The sequence below is a fragment of the Gadus macrocephalus genome, chromosome 3 (genome assembly GCF_031168955.1).
Source record: "Gadus macrocephalus chromosome 3, ASM3116895v1".
NCBI lineage: Eukaryota > Metazoa > Chordata > Actinopteri > Gadiformes > Gadidae > Gadus > Gadus macrocephalus.
The window spans coordinates 16,385,497-16,406,537 of NC_082384.1; the positions used below are offsets into that span (position 1 = coordinate 16,385,497).

The 21,041-nt window shown below is 49.8% G+C and overlaps 1 protein-coding gene across 5 annotated transcripts in view; it reads right to left on the bottom strand.

Moving 5' to 3' along the window:
• The window catches only part of znf827 (zinc finger protein 827), a 68,470-nt gene that overhangs the window by 21,105 nt on the left and 26,324 nt on the right, over positions 1 to 21,041 (bottom strand). For all 5 annotated transcript variants that reach the window (XM_060046273.1, XM_060046271.1, XM_060046269.1 and 2 more), the window contains exons 5-7: positions 12,913 to 13,203; positions 1,861 to 2,103; positions 109 to 163 (exon numbers count right to left, since the gene is read on the bottom strand). In XM_060046273.1, the coding sequence (XP_059902256.1) occupies positions 109 to 163; positions 1,861 to 2,103; positions 12,913 to 13,203 (589 nt within the window). The remainder of the gene's footprint in view (positions 1 to 108; positions 164 to 1,860; positions 2,104 to 12,912; positions 13,204 to 21,041) is intronic.

The window sequence follows — 21,041 nt, forward strand, 5'->3', positions numbered from 1 at the left end:
AGACGCCAACGGCATTGCACACAAAATGAATACCAATGAAGGGAAATATTTTTAGGTACTAATTCAAATTTCCGACTGAAAAATGTGTGGTATCAGTTTTTCTCTCACCTGTTTAGTCCCATGTTACTGTCTTTATTGTGGTCGTTGGCTTTACTGACTTTTTCTGTGGGGTAGAGGAAGGAGGGGGGGGGGGGCGTAGAGACAAGGAAAGAAATGATCAGTTATGTACAATTATTAAAGAATATCTTTATTTTTAACAGGAAGACCTTAAATAGCCATAAAAAAAAACAAGGCATTGATATCAACCAGCTAGGGTTGAAATAAAATGAATAAAACAAATTAAAATAAACCAAGAACCCCCCCCCCCCCCTTAAATCTGGACACCTCAGCGATTGGCTTAGGGAGCTGTCACTCGGATAGCCGGATAGAATCCGGCCCATTCGTGCTCCAGTTCCTAGAAGGCGGCCTCTATGAGGTCCCTGTCTCTCAGGCTGGACCGGTGTCTAGGCTCAGGGTTCACCGGTGTTGTGCTACGCCGGCCCCACTCATGCAGCCCAGCATGCAGCACCCTGGGTGGGCATCGCTCCGTACCATGCTGGCCTCCTCTGACCTCCCCATCCAAAACACACCCTCATCCCCCCCTCCCAGACCCTCGCCACCACAAACCTCGCCCCGCACACAAAGCTGCCTCAGCCCCCCCCACCTCCCACCACTCTCAAGATGCCCCATTCCGTCACAACACTTCCCACCAAGGACGGAGGTCTATTTCCGCGTTGCCATGGCGATGCCGCACAGGGAGAAATGTAAAGGCGGCGGACGGGTGGGAGGGAGAGAGGGGGAGGGGGACTGGGTGGTAGGAGCGTGTGCAGCCAAGTGTGCTTTAGCAAGCATGTATGGAGACGAGGGGAGGGGGGGAAAGAATTAGAGAGAGTGGGGGAGGGAGAGGGTGGTGGCGGGAGGGTTTAGTCAGTGCCCACTGTGCCACCCATGGGGCTTGCTGTGTGCGTGTGTGTGTGTGTGTGTGTGTGTGTGTGTGTGTGTGTGTGTGTGTGTGTGTGTGTGTGTGTGTGTGTGTGTGTGTGTGTGTGTGTGTGTGCGTCTGTGTGCAAAGGCATGTATGGTAGATAAGACGGTAATTCAATGTCCATGTTTTGACTTATGATCTTGAATGCAACTCTTTAGTTGCCAAACACAGAAAATGAGACACAGCAGGAGAGGCAGACAGAGAGATTTAAATGGTCCCAATCTCGCATATTATACTCTTGCAATGGAACGTGGAAGAGCTGTGCCTGTAAGTCTGTCTCCACCCCCCCTTCCCCCAAACACACACACACACACCCACGCACACACAGCAACACACACATTCCCCAAGGGTGCAATAGGTGCACCTACAAAATCCTCTGTCTTCATCCAGGAATACAAACAAAGTCTGCAGCCTCAGTGTCACATTCATGGCCATGTGGGGACCGTGGCGGAGCAGAGCCCACAGGCTCGCATGTCATATATCCTGCGCCTCACCTCAGATCCTCCACAGCAGCCCAATGGAAACATGTAGGTTTTATCGTCAAGACGCGCCAACAGTCCAAGGTTGGCAATGACATGCCACAGGAAAAATGAGGGCCGTCTCTGCGTGTGTGTTCGTGTGCGTGCGTGCGCGTGTGTAGCCGTGTGAGTGTGTTGTGTTTGACTGTGTGTGTGTGTGTGTGTGTACCCCTGAGTGTGTGTGTGTTGTGTTTGACAGTTTGTGTGTGTGTGTGTGTGTGTGTGTGTGTGTGTGTGTGTGTGTGTGTGTGTGCGCAGTGCACTGTAAGTGTGCACTGTAAGTGTTTTATGATTGTTTTAGGTCCAGAGGGAGCATACCTGACAACTTGAAGAGCAGTTCCGATGCCATTTTCACCGATATGTCTTGCGAGAAGAGGTCTTTCTGGGGGCGGGGCAGTGCTTCAGGCAGACTGGCCATTGGCTCCCTCTTCTCGTTCGCCCCCATAGCGCCAAAGGCCAGCAGGTGAGATGGGGGAGGAGCCAGGTCTGTAGGCACGGGGTCCACCTCCATAGGCTCCGCCTTCACCGACACCTTATGATACTGGGAGTCCTTGTTGTTCTCTGGAATACAGGAGAGGCAATAGGGCATGAAGACTCAATCAATCCTATTACCGTATTTTCCGGACTATAAGTCGCGTTTTTTTTGTAGTTTGGCTTGCCCTGCGACTTATATTTCGAAGCGACTTATATGCCAAAATTGTGCGTACATAAATCTTCGGCCGCAAGATGGCACCGTCATTCATTAGGCCTACAACTGAACGCTGCAAGCCTACTGCACCACCGAATAAATTATATATAAACTAGACCGTAGACAAAACAAAAGAGAACACAAAATAAAATGCCGCCAAAAAGAAAAAGCTATACTGCACAATTTAAACTGCAGATTATAAAGTATGCAGCCGAAAACGGCAATCGAGCAACAGAAAGAAAGTTTGGGGTGAGTGAAAAACTTGTCCGGGACTGGCGAAAAGCCGAGGAAACTCTTGTTTAAATGTTTAAAAATAAATGCGACTTATACACCGATGCGACGTATATATGTTTTTTTCCTCGTCATGGAGCATTTTTTGACTGATGCGACTAATACTCGGGAGCGACGTATAGTCCGGAAAATACGGTATGTAAAATTAATATAAAACATAGATTTAACTGACACATTATTTCAAAAACATAAAAAATTAGATGGACTAAAATGAACACCAGCAGAGTAATGACTTCACAACCAGTTGTCTATTCTCAATAAGGTAGACAACATAATAAGATAAGGCGTAATTAATTAAACCCGGAAGGGGGATTCAGGCATCACAGTAGCAAAAGAACCGTGCAAATCTAAAAAGTGAAGATTACAAAGAGTGAAGAAAGAAGAACAGAAGAAAGTGTAATCCATAAATAACACCAAACCAAAACACAGCCATGAATGATAAAAGCCAAAGTATCCCATTGTTGTGTTCCTTAGAGCGTGCAGGTCTGTGGAACATGTGCACCTTGATTACACTGTTGTAATGCAATCAGGAACACTGAAACCTGGAAGCATAGCCAGTCAACATCAGTGCGGTTCTCAGATGTGCTTATCGTGTAGAAATACTGGGTTAATTGCTTTTCTCGAAGCACCGAAGAGTTCATGAAACCTGGGGAATTTTCTACCTTAGCATTCATATGACCCCCCCCCCCCCCCACTGCCCCAATTACTTGCTTATCCATATAAAAAAAATAGCAGTGTAAAACATGGGCAAGTGAACCTTTTCGAACATCACACTTTTTTTCTTTCTTTAAAGACACCGTTCATTCAAAACCAAGGCCTCCTCTAACGGCAAGCTGAAACCCTAAAATATTCTAATTTGCTGATTATGAGCGGGGGGGCAGGGGGCACCTGCCGGTCACACACAGTCATTGTGGGGGTGCGGGGGGGGGCTCTAAGCAGGATAAACACACGCACACTTCCAAAATAAGCGTGCATTGTGAGGACCGGACACACGGGCACCTTTTTGACACGACATGATCAACAGAAATAACTGACACGGAAATCAAAATGGCTCCGCCCCCCCCCTCCCCCCCCTCGTTTTGCGTGGATATGAGTTAGAGGTGCGATGTCCAAGGAGGAGCGTCATCGGCTGACGAGCAGGAGGTGGAGGGAGGAATCAACAGGCTCTCCTGAGGCTCTGCCAACACGGTTACTTATGGGTGGCTGGATTTGGCAGGAGATAGGGTACAGTGACAGGTGAGGAGTGCAGACGTAAAGGGGGCGGGAGAGACAGACCGGGAGGGTGGAGGAAGATGGAGAGAGGGAGTGAAGAGCAGAGGGAGGGAGAGAGGAAGACCAGTGGGAGAAGGGAGGGGGAGGGGGAGGGGAGGGAGGGAGAGTGGGGGAGGCTGGAAGATGGAGCGAGGGAGGGAGATCATAAGAGAGACTGAGGGAGGGAGGTAGAGGATGAGGGAGGATGAACGAGCGAGGGAAGGAGAGGGAGAGATGGGAGGGATGTAAGGAGAAAGGGGGTGAGACGAGGGAAGACGGGAGAATGAGGGCGAGAGATATGAGGCACTGACCCTATACTGACCCTTACTCTTTGAATAAGCTCCTCCTTCCTCCATGGACAGGCGCTACGGCAACGCACCATGAGGCTGCAGCACGACCTACATCCTGAGCATGGCAGCATGGACTATGTGTATCACAGGGGTGCGCATTTAGATTCGGTGTGTGAGCTGCAAAGGTGTGTGTTTCTGCCTTCCTTGGCAGAACCGGCACCAGGCAGAACCAGGTGCATAGGGATGGCAGTGTGTGTGTGCATGTGTTTGGTTTTTAGATGTGAACGTAATTTATAAGTGTGTGCGTTTACATGTGTTGTTTACACATGGGTTGTGTTTGTGCATGTGTGTGTGTGGCACCTGCGTGTGTCTGTGTGTGCGTGTGAGTGGGGGATGGGGGGTACACACTAACAACCGTCAGAGTGTTAATCCCTTAATCAGGTGGCCAGAGTTTGGCTGTGAGCGTCCTCGCAGGGAGAGGAGGGTGCGAGGGAGGGCGGGGCGGATGGAAAGAAGGGAGGGGGGGAGGGAGGGAGGGAGGGAGGGAGGGAGGGAGGGAGGGATGGACGGAGGGACGGTGCCGGGGGGAGTAGGGGGCAGCTAGAGGGCAGGGTCAGCCAGGGGACACTCTGTCTCTATCATGCTCCTGTCACTGGCTTACTGTGCCTAATGTCAGCAACGGGGTCAGTGTGTGTGTGTGTGTGTGTGTGTGTGTGTGTGTGTGTTTGCACGCATGCATGCATCAAGCATCCTTCAAAAAACACACACACATGCGCACACACACAAACACACGTGCACACGCGCACACACTATTCCTTCGGACTGAGTTTCTATGTACCCGAGTGAAGACACATAAACAAGGCAGAACACACAAACACATAAAATTGTATCCAGGCAGACCAATGTCTCCAGGTCGTAAGGTTATGGCCTGGCTCAAAAGCCTTAGCTGTGCTGCTGTAATGTGGGCCATGAAAGTTCTTGTTGTTGTGGTGGTGGTGGTAGTGTTTCCTATCAGAACATCCATGTGGAAATATTCTCTGCCTTTTTCTCTGCTTTATCTGTGATACTTTCATTCTCCATGGTTCTAGCTACAGTGTATACAGGATGCCCTTCTGCGTGTGTGTATGTGTGTGTGTGTGTGTGTGTGTGTGTGTGTGTGTGTGTGTGTGTGTGTGTGTGTGTGTGTGTGTGTGTGTGTGTCAGTGTGTTTTGCCTAGCTATTGCATTAGGTAAGGTTTAGACTCTTTTTCAAATGATCAGAATGTGCCTGCAGATACGGCTGTCAATATCAAGTTATGTTCGCTAGAAACCTCCAGGTAAAAGGTTCAATAACACATAAAAACGTATTAAATAATTTATCATAAATGCCTGACATGGATTTCCTCCAAAAAATGAACTGGTACTGAGTCAAGGCTTAGTCGAGGCATGCCAGGAAGGTAAATTCACATTTGTTTTCCATCACCCTCTCCTATAGCAAATGGTCCAATACTTTCACAACACTACAGCTTTTTATCAGTTCTGCTTTGACAACTTGACCATAATAATAATAATGAATATAACGTAAAATAATTAAGACATTTAACTGAAGGGGTTGAACGGTATATAAATTAAGCCCATATCCATAAGATAGTGTTGTTTGGTGTTGGTATTGGTGGCTCACGGAGGCTTGTGATAAGGGATTATCCAATTATTTCATGCGGCCTGAATGAAATCATTGGATGGCTCACCTGTCCGTCTGCTTACCTAACCAGCCACCTCTGCCCTTGAACGTATTGGGCAAGACCAGGGTCACAACACTAGCCAGACCAATTGCTAAAGATAGCGAGCTAGTCAAGTGTTCTGGGGTAGTGGCTTTGGAGGCAGGCCTCCAGGGAGGGGTGGTATTTCAAAACTAGCTTACTGGCTGGTTTCTCCGAATTGACTACCCTACCTTTAGACAATCGCCACAGTAAGGCACCTGTTTGTCCAGTCAGTGGTGGTATGTATTGGGCTTCATTCGGGCTAATCCAATGTGTTTTGACGAAGAAACTATAGAAACACAGGGATCGTCTGAGCGAGTCGTTCAAATCATAACTGTCAAAACGACGGGTTGAGGTTGGGCCGGGGAAGTGTCGGCGTGGACCACTGCACTCTGCATAACCTAATCCCTCCAACGTTTCACTTTTACACCCCGCTCCTGAGGAGAACCGAAAGTGACTGGGGTTTGTGGGCTGCTCTGTTTTTACTGATCAACTATGACCTTGGGTGTCTGCTCGAATCAGCCCGGACATAAAAGGCCTACTGTGTCTGTGTAAGCGCGTGTGAGTGTTTGTTAAAAAAGCGTGTGGCGGTTGACAAAGAAACGCTGCGCGTCACCTCAAGTGAAATGAGCAAAAAGACGACATGCCACAGTGCATACGGATTCAAAGCAGGCACATCCGTCTTATCGTCGTGAGAAGATGAGTGGCAGGCGGGAAGAGGGGTAAACATGGAGGACAGAGGGAGGGAGACATAAAAAGATAAACAAAAAAGGGAGGGAGAAGAAAGGAAAAATGCCAGCAAAAAAAACACTCAGGGGACAGGCTCAAGGGAAGGGACCAAAACAGAGAGAGGGAGAGAGAGAGAGAAAGAGAGAAGGCTGAACGCTTTGTCATTTAGGCTCCATCTCGCCTGCTTCCTTCAGCTTTTTCTGTACCTTTCTCTCTAACCCCCTCCCTCCCACTCTCTCTCTCCCCCTCCCTCTTTGTCCAAATGTTCTGCATCCCTGTTCCCCGCCCCCCCCCCCCCCCCCCCCCCCCCCCAGCCACCCCCCTCTCCGCTCTTCTCTCTCTCACCCTCCCTCTAACTCTCTCGCCCTCCCCTCCCCTCCCCTCCGCTGCACCCTCGCCGACCTGCTCAGACTTGGGGGAGGTGAAGAGTTCATGCGCTTCAAAGGCTGCAGTGCAGAGCTCGGCGTGTCATGCGGGAGAGACCACGGCAGCAGCCCCCCAGCCTGCCTGCCTGCTGCTGCTGCTGCCCCGCTCCGCAGGCAGGCTGGGGCCGGCGCTGCTGCTGCTGCTGCTGCTGCTTCACTTGTTCTACAGTCGGCTAGCTTTAAATAGCCCAGCTTCCTAGCGGAACGCTCACTCACACACACAAACACACACACAACACACACACACACACACCCACAACAACAACAACGCGATTGATCAGGGGGTTGGGATGAGGGGGGATGGTCGTTGGGGGGGGGGGGCAACAACCCACCAGGCTGACTAACAACACCGTGTCCAAAGGATAGTCTCTGGTACCGGCCACATCCTCCAAACCCCCCTCTATATATAAACATACACAAACACACTCAGCCTTCTGTGGGTCGGAGACCAAAAAAAACGGTTGATAGGGTCATTGAAAAGCAGAAGCTAATCCGTCGTGGTGCAACTCGTCCGAAGGCTAATGAACGTAAAATCGACAATAGATAATACTATTGAATATACATTTGATACGTTGCCACAATTACACAACAGTAGCACAACACATCCATCGCTGAAGGGGCAGAAAATGGCAGAAAAGGGGAACATCCCGGAAGCAGACACAAATAGCAGCACGCTAGAGGAAGCAACTCTGCGTGTCTGTGAAATTAGACTGTAGGGAATATGAGAGAGAGAGAGAGAGAGTGGAGAGAGAGAGAGAGAGAGAGAGAGAGAGAGAGAGAGATAGATAGAGAGAGAGACAGAGAGAGAGGGAGAGAGAGAGAGAGAGTGAGGCGAGAGAGAGAGAGAGAGAGAGAGAGAGAGAGAGAGAGAGAGAGATAGATAGAGAGAGAGACAGAGAGAGAGGGAGAGAGAGAGAGAGAGAGAGTGAGAGCGAGAGAGAGAGAGAGAGAGAGAGAGAGAGAGAGAGAGAGCGAGAGAGAGTGTGTAAGACGGGACACTGGGAGAGAGAAGGCGAGAGAGAGCTGGAGGAGAGAGACTCACTGGGAGAGAGAGTGTAAGATGGAGTCCGGCGGTGCTGGAGTTAGGGAGGGTCGCTGAGCGGGCACACAGTGGAGGCAGCGTGGAGAGGCCATTGACAGAGCTCCGAGGCGCTTCAGATAATGAGGTATGCGCCCGCGATGACAGCATCAGGAGTTAAAATGGTGCACTGGGCCCCCCTAGCGCCGTGGGCAATTTTTTTTTGCATCCACTGAAATGCAGATGACCTTACACTGACGCACCGTATTAGGTTCACACCTACCTGCCTACCCGCTACCTGCGGGAATCATCCTCTCACCACCTGGCTTTCATGCGTTGGTCATGCATGCAACCCGTATGTGTGTACGCTCCCGATACGCGACCGTTCCGTTGTTCCCAATCACATGAGGGACCCCTGAAGCAACGTTTATTTAGCCGAGCGGCGGTTTGCTGGACAAAGCAAAAAGGCTACCAGTGAAAGGCTCCGGGGCGATGGCGTTGCCGTGCTCGCGATGGTGTCGGGGTGTCATAGTGGGTGGCGGGTGGCGGCATTATCCCCGGCTTAAAAAGACCGAGATCCTGGCCGGTGCGACGTGAGATTTCTTGCACCTCGAGCGAGAGCCCGGCTGCATGGTGTGTGGGTGGGTGGCACGGCTGTTACCCACACGCAGCCAGCATGGCGGGGCACAAGCAAAGGCCACCACTACCCCCTCCTTCCCCCCCCCCCCCCCCCCCCCCCTCCCCCCCCCCCCCCCCCCCCCCCCCCCTCTCCCACCTCCCCAACCCAACCCCCCCCTCCCCACCCATCCCCCCCACCCCCCCCCCCCCCCCCCCCCCCCCCCCCCCCCCCACCTCCCCAACCCAACCCCCCTCTCCCCAGCCTTCCCCCCCCCCCCCCTCCTCTCCCCAGCCTCAGCCATCCCTCTCGTCGTCCTGTGACGCCATGTAGTCCTTTGCCCTGCTACACCGGTGCCCATCTGCTGGTGCGAGTTAGCTGCTGGCGCCAGGGAGGGTTTAGCGGGCGTAATTAGCCCCAAGACACCACCGGGAGACCGGTGGGGAGGAGGGGGCGTTTAAACAGATGTGGGAGTAGGTGGGGGGAGGAGGATTGACGCGAGCAGCGACATCATCGCTACGCTGCGTTTGATAAGGGGGAGGGAGAGAGAGAGAGCGGACGGGAGATGGGGAGAGAGGTGACCGAGGTGGTGGAGGGGGGGGAGAGGGAACAGAAGTGACCTAGTTAAAGGGGATGATGCAACCCGTGTTTCGGCACAATGGGTAGCGATCATAACAGGACCGCCGGCTCGTGCTCACCGTCCAGCCGGGGCAGAGGGCGAAATCGCAAAAATTCAATTAGGCTTCGCCTCAACTAACGGCGGCATTCACCCAGGACGAGGAAATAAGTCATCATTGAATAAGCTAACGGCACCGTTGCTCTGCGCAAAGACAGTGGTCTGCTTATCTCTGGAACACTCTTCTCCCCCCTCCCCCCTTTGGTTCTGCGTTGCCGTGGTTTTGCGGTGACCTATCGCGGGGGTCAGGGGAGGGCTCGAGGGCGCCGAGCCCTTGAACCTCACAACCGTCTTCACACATCGCCGCCACGCGGCAACAACCTTTCCCCGAGTCTGCTTGTCCTGTCCTCCTCACACACACCCGCACGCGCACACGCACGCAGAAACACACGCACACACACACACACACACACACACACACACACACACACACACACACACACACACACACACACACACACACACACACACACACACACACACTATCACTATCTCTCTCTCTCTCCCACCCTCCCCCTCCGTCAGGGTCATCTAAGGGTCTAGACTCTTGTCAAGGCTGTCACTCCAGACAGCCCTCTTCATCTACCGCCCCCGCCTGTTGCCATGGCGATGGACCGGCACTGTACTCCTGGAGGACTGCGTGTGAGGGGGCAGAGAGGGAGAGGGAGAGGGAGAGAGAGAGAGAGAGAGAGAGAGAGAGGGAGAGAGAGCGGAACGGCGGGGCCGAACGAGCCAACAAACACACTGCAGCATCTCTCGCCTAACCCGGGTCAGGCTCGTAGCGGGAGCTACGAGCGCCCGGCGACATCAGGGGTGTAGGAGGTGGAGGGGGGGGGGGGTTAGTAACCACTGCCTGGGTAACACAACACAACACAGCTGCAGTAACGCCTGACGCAGGAAGTGGTCATTACAGGAAGGAAGGAGAGGAGAGCTAAGGGAGACGTCGAGGGGAGAAGGAGAGGGAGACGGCTGTACGGAGATGTGGTGTGATCAAACAAAGAACAATGAGAGGGCAGACACACATGTGCATGCACTCACACAGATACACAACACACACAGACACACACAAGCGACGACCAATTGGTTATTTTTGCCATCTCAATCTCTCACGAGGAAAAATACATATCCGCCTTAAACACACACACACACACACACAAACACACTTACACAATGACCAATGTTATTTTTTGCCATTTCAATTGCTTACACGTACAAATATCCTTATAGACACCCACACAATGACAATATAGGCATTTTTTCCGTCAATCTTCTCAATGCTAATACACACAAAGAACTATCTTTCTCAAACACACACACACACACACACACACACACACACACACACACACACACACACACACACACACACACACACACACACACACACACACACACACACACACACACACACACACACTCAAACGCCACTACGAAGACCATATTTTCTGTGACAGGCGCATACTAATAAATGGACAATTACACACTCACACACCAACACACACACACACACACACACACACACACACACACACACACACACACACACACACACACACACACACAGAGGCTGGAATGTGTGCCTTGGGGGGCACGGCGCGGCTCGGCACACGTGTAGTGCTGCAGCCGCCACCGGCAGCATGAGTCACCGTGAACACCAGGCGACCCTGGGAGAACAATGGCAGCGGTGTGCGCGAGGTGCCTGTCTAGCGTGCTCGTTCACATGGGCAGGGGGGAGTGGCCACGGCAACCAGGGAGAGTGGGACAGGGGGGGGTGGGGTGTGTGTGTGTTGCGGCCGCACAGACGACGTCCTACTGCGTTGTCCTCACCATCCGCCATTCCACTCACGTTCTGGACACCGCTGCAACGCACGCTCTCCGGTGCACGCATATGTGCATTACGTCTGGGTTCATTATATTCCGTCTCGGCGGAACGTTTGTGAATGCAGATTAGCAGCGTGTTTCCGTCCAGGCGGCGGAGATGACATGGATCTCCTTTGAGAGTGCGCGTGTGAAAAGTGTGCGTCGGGGAAGGATAATGTATGTAATTTTGTTTGCTCCCGTGTTCCCTGTTCTGATGCTACGTCCCTCTCTCCCTGGCGGCTTACTCTATCCGTACATAATGATGACACACTCGAGCAAATGAGGCTCTCGATGAGATGGGAAACGCACCACAGTGGCCCACAATGGACAAACACCTGTCGGCAACAACACTTGAACCGGACCTGCCGAGCGCACAGTGTGTGTGTGTGCTTTTTTTCAGCCCTTCATTAGCGATGATGATGACACACAGTGTGTGCGCCAGTTCAGAGAGTACTATTCAAGAGCGACTGGGTTGTCGGTGGAAAAACCACAGTGTGCCACAGATTTGCCCTGCAACGAAACTAACGAAAATAAGCATGATTTTGATTTTAAAAAAATGTAACACGCAAATGTTGATATTCCTCTCTGTGATAGGGTTAAAATACTTTAGTTTTGGACAGGTTTTAGGATGATCTCACACCGTGACACAGGGCTACGCTGGGTTTAATTGGAGGTGCGTTGGGCCGTACACAGAGAGAGAGAGTGAGAGTGAGAGCGTGTGCGATCGATTTGTTGTGCTTTAGCGAAGGGACATCACAGGAGGAAAAAAACAAACAAGCAAACCTACAACAACAACAAAAAACCAGAGGGCTACTCCTTGTTCCTACCGCCCAAACTGTCTTCAGACACCAGCGAGGGGGAAAACCGTGGACGGACAGGAGGATAGAAAGAAAATGGAGGGTCAAGACAGGAGTGACCTCTATACTGCCGATAGAAGACAAAAAAACAGCTTTATGGCCAATCTGAGGCAGAGAGCGCAGGGGAACAACAGTATTTCACCCGATGAGCCTTCCACAGCCAACCTAAGTGAAGCTCTCAATTTGAGCTTTCTAAAAAGATGGGCCACAGGAAAAAAGGGGAAAACAACAGAATCCTTTTATGATGGTCAGAAAGCTGACCTCTGACCTGCCGCTGTGTTGCTATTGGTTGATCTGAGACACCCAGAGCTCCACACCAACAGCACAATAAAGATCAGTGGAACGGTTCACCACCGGATCCTAAATTACTTCTGACAACATCTCACTCGAGACGTATTTTTCTCACCTTCAGTATGTTCATGGACATGGGTTGATGTTTTTAAAAAATTATGTATTTTCGGAAATATTTGAGAGCTGTGAATTATTTGTGAGTGAAATTATTTTCCGTATGTGTACACAATCATTTAGTTTTATTTGTTGTCTTTCACCCGTACGGTCATGAAATATCGACTTTGATCGTCTCAAATCAATTATGACTGAAGATGTGTGCTGTAAATTGATGTCAAGAGAATTTAAATGTCAGAAGGAAAGGTTTGAAACCATAACCAAATGATCATATTCCCCTTTTAATCACCGTTAATTCAGCATATTGTGATATACCGATATCACATTAAATATTCACATTAAGAAACTTAGAATATATTACAATATTTGTATAAGGAAGACAAGCAATCTCAATAACATACATATTCATGTCATCCAGGGCAAGAATATGTTTTTTCTTTCTGGATTGTTTCATATTTTATATGAAACAATATATTGTTTCTTATTTTCAACTAACAAACAAAACAAAAAATCAGTCACTCTCACCTGATAGCTTCATCAACAACTCGGAGGCCACTTTGATGCTGATGTCCTGGTTCAGCAGGTTGCACTTTGCCATGGGGCTTCGCTCCCGTGGCTTCAGGGGCCCGGCTGGGCGATCGGCCACTCCCCCCCCTACGGCCGCCTTGGGACCCTCCTGGCAGAGGACGGAGAGGGGGAAGCCTGGCTGAGCATGACCCTGGGAGAAGGAGGCCGGCCTGGGGCTTAAGACCTCCTCCGACCGGGGCTCCACCTTCAGGTGGAACGGGGACTTTAGAGCCTCTCTCTGATTGGCAGCTGAAACAGGAAATGGAGAAGAACACGTGGTTAGAGTGCGGCTTGAGAGGGAGGAAGCTGCACATAGAAAGGGAATGCAAAAGAGAGATGCAGTCAAAAAGGGAACTGTGAACAAGAGATAAGATGTGTGACTAGATAAGTAGACAGAAAAAGAATGGAATTCGTTTTGCAGGTTTATTAGGTTTAGGCTTTATTTGGATTTCAAGCCGGGGACGATTGTTGGCCTCCGTAATCGTCCCGCCCGGCAACAGAGGCCATGACATTAAGTAGCTTAAGATACAATCAGCTACTTCCTGTTAGAGCCGCAACTGAAGGTGGAGAAAAACTAAAAGTTCACGGTGCTCTGTTCCATCTAATGAATGGTCTGAAGAAAGAATATAATCCCCAATGAAAGGTTATATGGCAGCCATTCTTAAGAAATGTGTAGAATTGAATAGTCGAATATGCTTTCTGTTTATGTCCACTGTCCACCATTCCTATATTTTTTAGAATTAAAAAATATTATTCAGAGATATGTACCAAACATGAATGCAGTGACAATGTAATTCATCTAGTGGTCTCAAGGTAAAGCACAGATTTCCGTTTTTTTCAATTTTTCACACAATTGTCACAGATTCTGTTTTGTGAAATAGCGACAACAATAAATATCCTCCATGTTCATACACAAATGTGTAAGCCAATATGGAGACCAAAGTAAAAAGGTAGTCCTGGTTTCTTGTCTTGACTGTCCTCAAGCCTTTGGACGTAACAGACCCGAGATCAGACCCACTGAGAGCCAGGACAGATGGTGAGACCTCTGAGTGTCCTCCTCCACGTCTGTAGGGCATCTCCCCCTCGCTCTCTCTCTCTCTTTCTGTCACTGTCTGGATCTCTCACTTCTCCTCTTTCTCTTTATCTCTCTGCGTTTGTTTATCACTCTGGTCTTTCTCCGTGTCTATTTACTTGCACCTCTGTCCCCTTCTGTATGTATTTCCCTCTCTCCTGTCTTACCCCCATCCCTATATTTATATCTGTCACTTTACCACCAGCCAGTTTTCGGTTCCTCTAAGTCTCACTTCCCTCTCCATTAAACCTGAGACAATAAACTTGTTCAACCGGCTTCAATTAGCTTAGTTTAGCAAAACATGTGTGCAGAATGAAGACTTGGGACAAATGTCGGCAGTGTGTTGACGCTTGCATGCTGAGCTAACTTAGCATAGCATAGCATAGCATAGCATATCTGCAGTGTAAGGACCTGTGAAACCATAGCTTAGCATGTCTGCAGTGGCAGGACTTGTGAAACAATAGCTTAGCATGTCTGCAGTGTGAGGACTTGTGAAACCTTAGCTCTGCATGTCGGCAGTGGGAGGACTTGTGAGCGGAAGGGGCATGCGGTCACGAGTGGCCTGCGTCTCGGCCCCAAAGTCATCACTGGGGGAAACTGGGCCACATTTAATCTGCCTCGGATGAATAATTAATAATTAAGACACGGAGCGACTTCCGATAGGCACCCAGAAAATAGACCGCGCCGCCAGTATCTCTCTTAGTGTCTCTGTGACACTTCAAAGTTCCTCCCAAGTTGTTATATCAATGCTCATTTTACAGAATTTTTTTAATAATACAATAATCTCTGACGTTCTAATAGAATCACATCTAGGACTTACTAATATTAAGAACAGAACAGAAAGAAGTGGACCGCCATAGGACTATCAGATTTTTTGTATTATATGATATTCAATCATATTAAATTATTTTCCATACACAGCACCATATATACTGATACTTACTTGAAGGTATGATGTGGTTTCACCTATATTAATCATATAAATCATAGCTCTAATAGTGAATGGCATTCTATATACTAATATTAGGCTAATATCCAATGCCAGACAAATACTAAATGGGAGTGCATAACTATAGATTATTCCTATTCTTAAAATGCTTTTCGGTGGGGGTAAAATCAATCAGGGGCTGTGACTTGCACTCAGTCAATTTCTGCCAAGTACCCCTAAATACATACTGCTGCAAGGGCAAACCCCAAAAAAGCTTTAATATTCCATCAGTCTTCTGCTAACGTCCACACACACTCAAATCTTTACACAAATCTTCACACACACACACACACACACACACACACACACACACACACACACACACACACACACACACACACACACACACACACACACACACACACACACACACACACACACACACACACACACACACACACAGAAGGAAGCTATGCCATCAGTCTTGGGCCGGCCAGTGTCCGGATCCCGCGCGGCCCCCCGCAGCGCGGTGGTCCTCTGCTCACCCTGCCATCTCAACCTAACATCTCTGACCACCGTGGGCCCCATGCCCTCTGCCCGCATCATCAATTTGTGCTGGCCCCGGCAGCACTGATTAATGATGATCCACGCCGCGGGGGCGGGGAGGGGGGCGGGGGAGGCCACGGGAACACACCAGATCAGAGGGGGAGAGGGGACAGGTGCTTGTATCCACCACCACCTCTGTGATGCCCAGGCAGAGGCGAGCCGCCCACTGCCCCCCTGTCCCCCCGCCCCCGCCTTGTCCGTGGCATGCAAGCCAGGGCTCTGGTTCAAATGGTGGCGGGGGGTGACTGGGGGGGGTGACGGGGGGAGGGCGCGGGGTTGGGTGTTGGGGAGACGGGTGGCGGGGGGCTGGGGGCAGTGACCTTCAAGTTTGGGGGCAGCGGTGTGGGGTCGCATGTGGCACCAGCTGGAAATGTCACGCCGTCAGATGTCAGCGGGCGGACTAAGTATAACCTGGTCAGCACCTGGAAGGACGTCCTCTAATTAGAAGCATGTTTGGCCATGTTGGATCAGACAGGGACAGCGCACACGGCCGCTGCCTTACACACACACACACACACACACACACACGGGCGCGATTAAACCTACGCAGTTACCAACACAAGAACACATTTACAGTAGAAGCAGCTTGACTGCTGCCGCGCACACACCACCCCCCCAGACACACACACACACGAACAAACACACACACACACACACACACACACACACAAACACACGACCGACACTTCTCAGCAAAAGCAACCTTTTCCCAAATCATCGAATCATGTTATACATGAACTATATGTTCAAATAAAAACTGAATACTTGTACATTGTCACCTCTCTCCCCCCATTGTGGCCCCACTACAACAAATAGAACCCAGGCAACTTGCCCTCGCTCACAAAGTCACTCCACTCCATGACCTTTTGGCTGGTCACTATAAATAGTGGGTGTGCATACGGTACTGCTGCTGAGAATCTATGTTACAGAGTGCTGAATTATTTAGTAGCATAATCAAAAAGGTTTTTAAGGTTTTTATTTCCCCAGGCCAAATCTACCTGATAATGACAAAAAAAAAAAAAGCAAGACGACGGAAAATGATTCAGCATGTATTTGTAGTGCTTACACTACAGCTTCAGCCTGACAACAATTCCCAGAATGCCTTAGTGTACAGGTGACTTTGATAATTTGGTCAGAGCGACACTGAATCTAGCAGAGTGAAATAGCTCTCTCTTGCTGGATGACTGGGCAACCCAGTGTGCGCTGATCTCTTCCCTTTGGCGTGTACGATTATACAGCAGTGCTTCCTGTGTAGACCACTGTAGGACCGGTTCTGGCCAATGTCAGACGATCGCTATCAGCTTGTCTCCATGTTATCACACTCCAGTGACACCTGGTCTTTCTGCTGCTCTTTTCTTCCCTCTCGCTCCCAATTCTTTCCTTCTCTGACTCTTTCTCGCCCACTCTATCTCTCCCTCTATAGCCCGATTTCTTCCCTGCTCTATCCCTCTCCCTTCCTCTCTCTCACACTCCTGCCCACTTCTCACCTTCTCTCTCTTCCTCCCCTCCCTCTCTCCCCTCTTCCTCTCTGTCCGTTCCTCTCCGTCTCCAAACTTTCCCTACTTCCTTCCCTCCATCTCTGTCCCTCCCTCCCTCTTATCTCCCGTATCTCCCCCCCTCCCTCCCTGGTCCTTCTCTCTGGCCGCTGCTCGTCCACCCCGCCTCACCTCCTGCTCTGCGGCCAGGGTTGCCGTCAAATAACTTCATTAGCTCCCCACCTCTGTCACACCGGCCCACACCCCCTCTAACGACTGCCTGCTGCTTTCTCTCCAGGCAGAGACATAGCAAATAAATACAGAGAGGGATGGGGGGGGCGAGGGGCAAGGAGGGGGAGTTATAAGTATGGGAGAGAATGTATGTGATAGCGGGAGAGATGGTGAGTACAGGAGAGATAGAGGGGCAGCACTGTCGAGGGAGAGAGTACAGGAGAGATAGAGGGGCAGTATGTGTGAGTGAGAGATGGTGAGTACAGGAGAGATAGAGGGGCAGCACTGTCGAGGGAGAGAGTACAGGAGAGATAGAGGGGCAGCACTGTCGAGGGAGAGAGTACAGGAGAGATAGAGGGGCAGTATGTGTGAGTGAGAGATGGTGAGTACAGGAGAGATAGAGGGGCAGCACTGTCGAGGGAGAGAGTACAGGAGAGATAGAGGGGCAGCACTGTCGAGGGAGAGAGTACAGGAGAGATAGAGGGGCAGCACTGTCGAGGGAGAGAGTACAGGAGAGATAGAGGGGCAGCACTGTCGAGGGAGAGAGTACAGGAGAGATAGAGGGGCAGCACTGTCGAGGGAGAGAGTACAGGAGAGATAGAGGGGCAGTATGTGTGAGTGAGAGATGGTGAGTACAGGAGAGATAGAGGGGCAGTATGTGTGAGTGAGAGATGGTGAGTACAGGAGAGATAGAGGGGCAGTATGTGTGAGTGAGAGATGGTGAGTACAGGAGAGATAGAGGGGCAGTATGTGTGAGTGAGAGATGGTGAGTACAGGAGAGATAGAGGGGCAGTATGTGTGAGAGATAGAGAGTACAGGAGAGATAGAGGGGCAGCACTGTCGAGGGAGAGAGTACAGGAGAGATAGAGGGGTAGCATGTGTGAGAGATAGAGAGTACAGGAGAGATAGAGGGGTAGCATGTGTGAGAGATAGAGAGTACAGGAGAGATAGAGGGGTAGCATGTGTGAGAGATAGAGAGTACAGGAGAGATAGAGGGGGTAGTATGGTCGAGAGAGAGATAAGAGGACAGGAGAGATAGAGGGGCAGTATGTGTCAGGGAGAGAGAGTACATGAAAGATAGAGGGGCAGTATGTGTCAGGGAGAGAGAGAACAGGAGAGATAGAGGGGCAGAATGGTCGAGGGAGAGATACAGAGTACATGAAAGATAGAGGGGCAGTATCTGTGAAGGAGAGTATAGGACAAAGAGAGAGAGAGTATGGGAGAGCCCGAGAGAGAGAGAGAATGGGAGAGAAAGCGAGAAAGAGACAGAGAAAGAGACAGACAGAGAGAGAGAAAGAGAGAGCCAGAGAGAGATACTACGCAGCACAGTCTGAGCAGCAACAATAGCTGACAGTGTGTGAGACAGTGGACAGTGATACTGATGGCTGCAGTGGGGATGTATGGAGCAGAGGTCACACACAAGAAGAGCCCTGCTTTGTCTCCTCACACAGAGATGAACGGTCAGGGGGATGCACATTAATACCACATCTACAACTCCGGGTGTCAGCCAACATACAGTCTACAGAGAACACGGAATAATGTTAAACTGACAACTGGTTCAAACTAGCTAATATATGTTTGTGGACTTAAGATTCTACAAATGTAAAAGAGTACATTTTGTTTATTTTTGGATCAAATATTGATTAAGCGTCTACGACATTAAGTGTTTTTCGACACCTGAGAGCAGATATTTGGACCTGGGCCTGTAATATTCAATTGAAGACTTAATTTACATTGATTAATGCCAATTGATAAATAGAACAGCCTTTTTGGTATCTGCCTCATAATTTAACTATTTTCTGAAAGACATCAAAGCACCACGACCAATGGACAAAACAACAATTTTGCCGTCATAATGTTGAGCCTATAGCAGGAGGCTGGCCGAGAACAGTGAGTTCCCTAGGATTCAGGTCATTAGCTCCGGGTTTGATCCTGAGGTGTTTTAGAGAGACCGGCTGGCTGTAGGGGATTGAGCCATAGCGCTCTGTATAAGGCCAGTCGGGGATGGCGTTGACACGGGCCCCTGTTTTTAAACTCCAGAGCCATGTTGTCACAGTAACCAGGAGGACGTTGCTTTGGTCAACAAATCCAATGACACGTTAGGCTGAAGTGAGCTTGTTTTTTCTTTTTTCTCCTCACGTTTGAACTTAGTCCCCTTTGAGGTGCCTTTCACTTTTGGAGTGGCGGTTTAGGTTAGCTTCGCTTAGAGGGTCAAATCCTCGTCGCTATGGCTGCAGACGGAAAACACCTTGGGATTCTCCCGGTTAAAAACACTATAAACAATAAACAGAGTACTAGGCTGATACATTCATACTGATGCAAAAGTAAGGTGGTTGTTCTCTGGACTGTTTGATGAGTTTGGTTTGGTTTCCCGCTGCAGATTTTGGCAGCCTATTCACATTGAACTCTGTTCAGAGGAGTTGATCCGGAACGGGACCTCTCTGCAGCTGTGCATGGGGCTGTGATGCATTTCCATGGTGGTCCCCTAGTATAAACATTGGAATGAAAGTAGCTCAGGGAGATGATGTTTATATCAGGTAAGTAAGTGATTACTTTAACATGACTGATGCTGATATGCTTGGGTCTTCGCTGCTGAATAATATGGGTATAATTTGTAACTTTTCAGAAATAAGAAGCTCTGCCCGTGTTTGCACTTGAGACTGCAAAGGTGCAGGATTGTACAACAAGCCTATATTCTGAAGCCAACATTTTCTAGGCATGCATGGTCCTGTGTAGCTCAACTGGTCGAGCATGGCAGAAACACTGGCAGGGTTAAGGGTTCATTTCCCATTTGAGTCACCCATGCTAAGAATGAATGCATTATTCACAGTATTGCTCAACACATGTCTTGCATACTGTGGAGGATTTTTACAATAATTATAAACTACAACTATAACTACAATAACTATGCATAATAGTAATACATTCCCAATGGTCGTCGTGGGCAGCTACCAACGGCTTATTATTAAGCAATACCACGAATAAACACGCGTAAACACTATACTACACGGATTCGCAGCGGAAGCCATTGAAACATCACAACAAGACAGCCCTTCCCAAGGCAACGAGATGATAAAAACACGACTCTGGGAGCCCCACAAACAGACATGACACCTCCGGAAACACCCCAGGATGCCAATTATTCACACCCAAGCGGGGTCACACTAAGGTCAGGCCAGTGTCACCAAGGCAGGGGCGGGATGGTGGTAGTGTTGGTGGGGACGTGTTTGGAAACCACTGTGCCCATCACCGTTATTATCTCCGCCCTGTCCATTGGGTGCGGGGGGTAGGGGCCGTGCATTTCAAGTGCCCCGGTGGCTTTCTTCTCTGAATCACAATGTGGATCACATTGGAGCAAGCTGACGTTTGTGTCAGTGGGCAAGGACAGGAATCAAAGTGGAATACAGGACAGGACAGCTCCCCGGCCCCCAGTCTGCAGAAATGATATGCTTATTATGTCAGGGGGTTCAGGGGTGAGGAGGAAATCGCTCTTGTTGCTTTAGAATGAGTCTCCACGCGCAACTCGAGTGACCACTCGTGATCGGTTCTCACTCCCCCCGCTCTATATGCAAATAAAGACATACATTCTGTTTGAGAAGACCTAATGTGTTGTTGTTTTTAACCGGCAAGAGGCCGCAATGCACTTCCACGTGCCTGGTCTGCGATAAAGGGGAGGGAGAAATCACAACATTGCGGTATGAGTGTGTTCCTTCGATGCTTGACGCGCTTTGACACCACATCTCTTTGGGTATTACCAAGTGTCCAGAAGCAGCGA